The 8184-nt window shown below is 37.0% G+C and overlaps 2 protein-coding genes across 13 annotated transcripts; one reads left to right on the top strand and one right to left on the bottom strand.

The window, feature by feature from the left end:
• Positions 1-2165: 2165 nt before the first annotated feature.
• On the bottom strand, positions 2166-2767 carry LOC105690652 (protein PET117 homolog, mitochondrial). 2 transcript variants are annotated; one of them, XM_048658156.1, is made up of 2 exons: positions 2447-2767; positions 2166-2395 (listed from the first exon to the last, which is right to left on the bottom strand). In XM_048658156.1, the coding sequence occupies exons 1-2, from the start codon at positions 2536-2538 to the stop codon at positions 2236-2238; spliced, it is 252 nt and encodes an 83-aa protein (XP_048514113.1). In that variant the 5' UTR covers positions 2539-2767; the 3' UTR covers positions 2166-2235. The 2 variants fall into 2 exon arrangements, with proteins under 2 accessions (XP_048514113.1, XP_012264070.1); XM_012408647.3 differs by having other exon boundaries at positions 2166-2380.
• LOC105690651 (speckle targeted PIP5K1A-regulated poly(A) polymerase-like) lies at positions 2734-7768 on the top strand. Of its 11 annotated transcripts, XM_048657949.1 has the most exons (6): positions 2988-3516; positions 3614-3736; positions 4447-4776; positions 4957-5042; positions 5186-5458; positions 5548-7768. In XM_048657949.1, exons 3-6 carry the CDS (start codon positions 4520-4522, stop codon positions 7113-7115), a joined length of 2184 nt encoding a protein of 727 aa, XP_048513906.1. In that variant the 5' UTR covers positions 2988-3516; positions 3614-3736; positions 4447-4519; the 3' UTR covers positions 7116-7768. The 11 variants fall into 11 exon arrangements, with proteins under 11 accessions (XP_012264065.2, XP_020710670.2, XP_048513906.1 ...); XM_012408642.3 differs by lacking the exons at positions 2988-3516; positions 3614-3736 and adding an exon at positions 2734-2845; XM_020855011.2 differs by lacking the exons at positions 2988-3516; positions 3614-3736 and adding an exon at positions 2762-2845 and having other exon boundaries at positions 4450-4776.
• The last annotated feature ends 416 nt before the right edge of the window (positions 7769-8184 follow it).

The following is an 8184-nucleotide window of genomic DNA, read 5'->3' as shown; positions in this document are numbered from 1 at the left end:
TTGTCGGTAGTCCTGAAATCATCGCAATTTTACAGAAATACTTTTTTTTGCGCTCTACTTTTTTCTGATGGCGATGCTGGTACGATAGTGTCAAAAACATCCGGCATCTCATTTATAGACCTTTTATAATGGACGCACAGGTACGGTTCCGTGTAATTGCGTAGTTATGTTAAACAAAATTGTGCGAACTTTGAGGAAGGGATTGAAATTCATGTAAACAAGAAACAAACTTGTAAATGGTTGGGGGTGGATCTCAATAAGGGCACTTAGCCAGGTGATTTATGCTAATAAGTACCAGTTCCAGGAAACCGAGAAGAGAAAGGAAGAAAGAATATACATAAACAAGATTTGCAACTATCTCCACACCTATCTCTCACTGTTTCTTGTTTTCTTGTAACTGTTAGTGCTGCTTGTGGAATACTTCCGAATACATTTAACAAGTGTCGGTTGTACTTATGCAAATGAACTCCGAAAACTTGCCAGAAGCGAAAAGAGAGCCGCCAAGTACCTTTGTAGACTACTCTTTTAAAAACTTGTAGTCTATTTTCGTAGTGAAATCAGAATATGTGACGCTAAGCGGAGAGACCTTTGTGAAAAAAGATGTCTGGAATTCAGAGACATCCGGAAAGCCAGTATCTGAAATCATATACGAGTAAACAAACGCAAACTTGGCGGCGTAGAAAGAGTCCTTAACCCTTCATACATTTCCTTGGTTTTCACATTTTATAATTTAAAGCTCACTAAGTTTTTAACCAAGTTTGCGTGTGTTTACTCGTATGATTTCAGATACTGACTTTTCCACTGTATCTGAATTCCAGACATCTCTTTACGCGAAGATCTCAGTACTTAGCGTCACATATTCTGAGTTCACTACGAAAATAGATATCAAGTTTTTAAAAGATTAGCCTAATTGTTCGTGCGATTCAAATGGGATATTTGGAGAACCAGAATAAATTATTTTTGATTCATGATTGAAATCATGAATTATTCATAAAAAATTCATTCATTGAAAGTGAGAAAATGAGAAAATAAAAAAGTATGTTCATAACATCCTAATAAACAATTGACAGTGATTGACGGATATCTCACGAACATACACTGCGTCAAGTGTTAATGCAGACACCGTAATAAAGTGACAAACTGTACTGATGTACATGTATGTAAACCTGTACCATTTGTTACTTATAATGATGTAAATAGCCTATACATAACCTAGAGTCCCTAGGATAAAGAGTCTGGCAATCTGGCGGACGCGACGCCATGTTCTAGCGAGTTGTACGCGCGATGTTCAAAGTTCGCGGGATACCGGGGATCGACGTATCGACAACTCGACATATCTGAATCAAATTTTGCATTTGTCTACCATCCACCACCACACGAGAACTTTCCGTATTTTAGAATTCATCCGATTCCATGGAATAGTTTTCGAGATACACTAGTCTGGTTACAAGTATGGGTCGGCCACTCCAGAATATATTCTTGGCCAGCGACTGCCGCCTACGGTACTTGGCGGAGATCCACTGCCGCGAATCTCGATGGACTTCAATTCACTCAGCATATTGTACTCGCGACAAAAAAAACAATGTGACATCTAACAATAAGATCAATGTGGTAGGAGCAACAATTTTCAAAACGAGTCTGGTAGTCAAAATGAGCGAACCTTATTGTTAGTTTGGTCACTACAATGCAAGTTCTGGTGACGTTGACTGAAGTACCAATCATCAGTCAATGCTGATAAGTTACAAAATCATAATGCACAAAATTAACGTTTCAAGTGTTTTTTTAAATTTGACCTGCGATAACTGAACCTATTATGTACTTAGTTCTCACTAAATTCTCCATGATATTTAGAGACATTTGTGAGAATGATTGACTTGCATTTATTTTGTGTGAAAAATTACAATGACATACAATTGATTTGAAATCGTGAACCAGGATCAGTTTATACCTACCGTTTGCATAAATACCACCATGAGGAACTGCAAAGTACCAACATACTTGAATCGTCTTGAATCAACATATACGTCCTTCATGTTTGTGTTGAAATATACATTGACGATCCATGTAAATTTAAAGTTTCACTTCAGGGTTTGACATAAACAGTCAAATAATGGCAAATGAAATCGAGCGTAAGTAGGTCAGGTGAAAAATGATAGTACGCAGAATAAATATAGCACTTTATAATTTCTCTAATCACTGGAAACAAGAAGGCGATTTACATTGCAAATCCCTAATTCATTTTCTATCGTTTGCCGCTTGCTGTTCCTCCCTCTGTAATTCTTTGGTGAGATCCTTTTGTCGTGTCAGAGCGAAAAGATTTTCTCTTTTTATACGTTCCTGCCTTTCAACGTCACGCACTACACCTAAATGAAGCTGTTCCCTGCAAAATCCAAGTCTTGTAGCGAATAACAGGTACCAATATAACCTCAAAATAGTTCCAACTAACCTGTCATAGTACTGCTGGTAGTGAACAGTACCGATAATCCCTAAACTAATTGCACAAGACAAACCCAAGACTGTTCTTGACGCCGTGGTCATTGCTAATTTTTATATTCTTCAATCAACTATCTCTGGCGATTCTCGGCGCACGGGTCACTTAACGTGAATCTTAACTACGATGTAGCAATTGCTACATCGTACATCACACTGATGTGTACGTACATACATACATATAACACATGTCAGCATACAATCGAAACATATCGACTATGACCTGCGTGATTGCGATGGATACACCCGTCGACCGCGGAAATCGAACAACGAAACTGTCGAAAAAGAGTCTCGACCTTTGACAGAGCTCGACCGTGCCTCGACGAACCAGTGCCAGTAAAGAATAAACTATCAGGTACTTCATCCGATGGTTAAAATTTCGATTCGGGTTGTTTCACCTCTGGGTAAAAGTTATCTTACAGGTAAACGGTCTTACCGGGCAGATAAGTTACACAGTGGCCTGAGTTCCGTGTAAGCCTCTACCTGGAAGATAAAATGCGTAGTGGGCTGTAGAATCCCAATGGTGGGGGGACGAAAATCGTTTTTGAAACGCCATAGTCGACGGTCGTTTCCTGAACTAATTGCTTATGTGCGTTGTTTGAAATAGTTTCAAACAACTCTCGACGGTCACAAGCACTGAGGCACAGGAATTAGTTTTCGAATTGTTTGGAAGAGTTTGAGCGGTTAAAACGGTTAAAAGTCAAAAGTGACCTTTATATGGACCGCATTAAGATAAATGGATACGATATTATCACCTATATTGTGTATACTATAGCAAGTGTATATACTTAAGCATTACATTTTACTTGCATATATTTATTGAAAATGTTCGCAGTAAACGCGAACAGTTTTTCGCGGCAGATTTTACCTTGACCGTAAAATATTAAATCGTTGACTGAAGATTTGAACGATCGATCTCTTGATATATATATCAGAGATCGAACGTTTTTTTCATTATATCCGGAAGAAGCTATTGCGATATATCCCTCTTCGGTGGTAGCAGCAAGGACGAGACCTTCCTGGGTGGTAGGTAACTATCGGCAGGATAAAAAGCCGTGGAACAACTCGTGCCTGATAAACTGGCAGGTAACATTTATCTGACGGATAGTTATCTGTTCGGTAGGCCGAAATTTACCCGGAGGTGGAACAACCTAGCCTAAATCCAGATCGTTATCGTAATATTTGAGGATAGTGGCTATTTTGTAGCGCATACGTTCAGATCTGTATGGGTATTTAGACGTCAAAGGTTCGAACAAAGTGGCTCCTAATTTTTGAAAAACTAACGTTCTAACCGTGATCCAACTTATAACTATTGTATTTATACTAATTTCTGTATTGTTTGGTTAGCTTTGCGCCTCAATTGTAATTTGTACAGCTGTTACTGGAAAAGATAATTATAACTAGCCTTTTGTCAATGAAATAATGCTTCGGTATATAATCAAATACTGATGAAATTTTGAAAAAAAAATCGTACACGATGTCAACGAATTCAATGTAGCTCTGAATTCTCCTCTGTGGCAGAGCTCTACAAAGTCTAACTATTAGGCAGACGAATTTATCTACGTTTTAACTAAGTTATTTTTTTCACGATTAAACAAAGTAAAGAAGTTGTCACTCACAATCCAAGGATTAGGTACAGCTTGCATAAAAGAAACGATAAGCTTCGAATCAGAGCTGACCAGAGACACTTAATGGCTGAAGTGAATAATTTAAAATAAAAATTGTTCATTCACCATAGTGAAATATAAACATGAAGCAAATTTTGAAGTGCTGAAAAATCATTAAATTGCAAGGATTGTTGCATAAATAAACACTGCATACATTCTGCTAAAGGCAGAAGATTCACATGTGGACTAAGACGGAGTGCTCAGAATTTTATCACCGTAGATTTTGTTAGGGCCTGACAAGGATGCTTGATGTTTTAGTAATTTGAAAATGGTTTTTTTTTATGTCCAGAAGATTCGGGCAGACCTGAGGATACATAGTATTTTTCAAACGCGACTGCAAACGAAAAAACACTACTTCTGTGATGGCTCAACGGTGTGAAGTCTGCAAAATTGACCTTACTGACGATTATTCATATCAAGGCCATCTCACTGGTAAAAAACATAAAAAAAATTTAAAATTCGCACAACACAAACAGAACATCCAAGAAAGATCAATCTTTGTGTTTGATTTTCCATCCTACCTCACCACCCGTGAGTTGGTAGACTTTTTCCTCCAATATGGGTCAATTCAGAGCCACAGGTTCCAACGAGGCTATGCTCTAATAGAATTTGAAGACAGGTGAGATTGTCAAATTTTCATTATTCACTCCTACAAAATCTGGAATCAAGTCAGGCAAAGTAAAATGACGTCATTGTATTTGATTTATTTTATACGTGTGTATCACCAAGATTTCATGCACTCACAATGAATACTGGAAAATCACTTACAACGAGGACTCTGATGATATTCATTTTTCAGCGCACCAGTTGACTTTCTCACGAGTCATCCAGTTTTCATACGCAACCACAGATTGCGCATCAAACGCAAAATATTTCATGATAACTGTAAGCTATTAAAATCTCAAAATTCTTGATTCTTCAAAAAACTTCCATTAACTTCCTGTCTAAAAATCTGTGCACAGCAACTTAATGGCACTGACTGGTACACAGCTCCAACAATTCATTTGACTGTTGCTTTCACTTTTCAGTAAAACCAGCAAACACAGAAGATCAAAACAAGTTATCATACGAAGAATTTAAAGAAATATTTGAAGGTGAAACTACTTTTGACAGTCAGTTGATTGCATTTCTAAATGCCATACAACATGGTGGTGTCATAGAAGGAGGGTATGGATTCGTTTGTTCGAGCTTATACGACATGTTTAGGACACGATTCCATGGTTGCGAGGTCCACAAATATGGATCAACCGTCACTGGATTGAGTTTCAAAAAGAGTGATCTTGATGTTTACGTGAATATAGGTTTGTGCTGAAATTAATACATGAGTAGTTATGGATTTTTTTTCACATTCCATTCTGTATACCTAGTTGAGTTTTATTTGAACTTTTAGGGTTGCCGATCCATGAAAATGAGGAAAATGCACATCCTTGTGACTGGACGCCAAAAAAAGTATTTAGGATGGCTAAATCTCTGCTGTTCAAACGAAAAAATACTTTCACAGACATAGTTTTGATACCAAATGCAAAGACACCCATTATTAAATGTCGCCACGCACCCACAAATATTCTTTGCGATATCAGCTTTAAAAACAGCCTTGGCGTGCGTAACTCTGACTTAATAAAATTCTATCTATCGCTGGATACACGGCTCAAACCTTTGGTGATAATTCTCAAATTCTGGGGCCAGCTATTTGGCATAGCTGGTACCGGAAAAATATCAAACTACGCTTTGACCATGTTAATTATATTTTTCCTGCAACAACCAGAACGAGCTATAATACCCACTGTGGCAGAACTACAATCAACTGTTGAACCGGAATTCGTCCAGGGCTGGCAAGTGAATTATAACAAAAACTTCAAAAACCAACCTATTGATACAACAACTACTATACCAGATTTACTTTATGGGTTCTTTGACTTTTATGCCCGGTTTGACTTCAATTCTCAAAGTCAAGTAGTTTGCCCCTTAGATGGCAAAGCGCATCCTAAAACCTATTTCACCAAAGTAGAAGAATTACCAATGTCTATGCTTAGGTACAAAGAGTACGTCCGTGTAACATCTAACCCTGTCCTGCTCTCCACCGATAAACCGATGTGCATTCAAGACCCGATTGAATTGAACCACAATGTGACTTCAGGAATATGCTCTCGTGCAGTGGACTGGTTCCAACAACAATGTATAACATCGCGTGAAGTTTGTGAAAAAGCAAGAGAAAGTGATAACAAAACTTTATTTTCTATGCTATTCACGAACCAAACGATAGTAGAAAAGAAACAGAAAATGAAAATGAGTATGCGTTTGTTGATTCGGAGTGAAAAATTCTTGAAGACTGTATTACCTCCTGACAGTGTTCTCCAACCAGATATAATTAATAGAGGACAATTTACTATAGCGAACTGGTTTGAAGCTGTCTTGCGTATAACAAAAGATACTTTTGAAAGAGTTTTGAAACTGGATGTAAAACTTGGGACTTTAGACAGGGAAGCGAAGCAGCAAAAGTGTGAGATAGAGACGGATGTGCATTCAAATGATAATACCAGAATTATTCTAGAATGTTCAGGTTTCTACAAATTGTGGTATGGGCGTGGGAAGAAGAAGCCTGTGTTTGACCCAACACTGAGCATTTTAGATAAAGAAGCTGGCATATCTGATCTAATGGTTCAAGAACTTGAGATACTTCCAGCACCAAGCATACCGATTATAAATTTCATTTGTATATTCGAAAAACAGCTGAAACCAGTCTCAGTTCTCTTGGAATTTAAAAATAACAAGTCTGTGAGGAACACATTCGGTGAATTCTCAACTTTTATTGCAAGCAAACTTCCTCAGATAGTCGATAAGACATTGCTACACATGTTACAGTTTGAAAAAGTAGACAGTAATAGAACCAAACATTCTCATGAAACAAGTTTTACTACCTGCAACCAAAAAGAATTGGAATCTCGCCAACAAGATTAGTATTCCAGAATGTTAAATACGCCCAGTAAAATAAGCCGCAAACAAACATTTGAGTACTTCAAGAACCTCAATCAAAACTCGGTTTTTTATTTCTATCATTGACCGCATACGTTACTACGAATAATACATTATTTACTGAGTTGTCACATGTACTTTCTAATCAAACTTTAGCATAACTTTACAATTTGACAAGCAATGTATGATAGACAGTAACAGCCACTGGGTGACTATGTATGGTCACATAAAGTTCCTGCATTAGATTCACAATCTAACGATTATTGGAAATTTATTGTGAAAACGATCGTCCACTAGCTTGCAAGGGATTAAACATCATTCAAGTTAACGAATACTTTCAGTTTTTATGAGATATTGGCATCGAGTATAGTTACATCATAACCATTATTATTATTCGGTTTAAATCGACGATTTGAAATCTGGAAACAGAAAACAGCTTAGCGCTATCTTTAACTTTAATCAAACATAGTTTTTTTTTTCTACATTAATGTGCATAATTTTACACAGTATTTGGTACAAACAGTATGATTAAGGCATAAAAACAATGTAGCTGGTTTATTTACCTACATTGACTGTGGGTTGTATGTTTTTGACTGAAATGCATAATACATTGAAATAAAATAATACATACTACTGTAGTTCAGTGACATAATACCGTTAGTACTGAAAAGTAATAATTCATGTATGTGAGAACGACACCGTCGCACGTCAAAACAACGCCAATTGGTGTAAAATGATTTGAGGGGAGATGTTCTTTTGTCGCTGTACGTACGTATGTACGTACATACGTTTCACACAAAAGTTGATCATGAATCAAAGAAATCGCGGGACAAATCTTATATCCAAAGAAACTTGAACTACTGAAATACACACCATGACTGAAGTTAGTATGTTCAATTATAATAAATCAATAAAATGGACCAATATAATGTGATGAATAAGTAGTAGTAGTGTAAAATCATTGCTTTTGTATCCGAATGGTTACGGTTGTCGTCAGCGCAGGCATAACATATTACCTTCCAGCAAATAATGTAAAAATTGCAATTATCGGTTA

The sequence above is a fragment of the Athalia rosae genome, chromosome 1 (genome assembly GCF_917208135.1).
Source record: "Athalia rosae chromosome 1, iyAthRosa1.1, whole genome shotgun sequence".
Lineage (NCBI taxonomy): Eukaryota > Metazoa > Arthropoda > Insecta > Hymenoptera > Athaliidae > Athalia > Athalia rosae.
The sequence above is the reverse complement of the archived record's forward strand: the minus strand, read 5'-3'. Positions and strand labels throughout refer to the sequence as shown.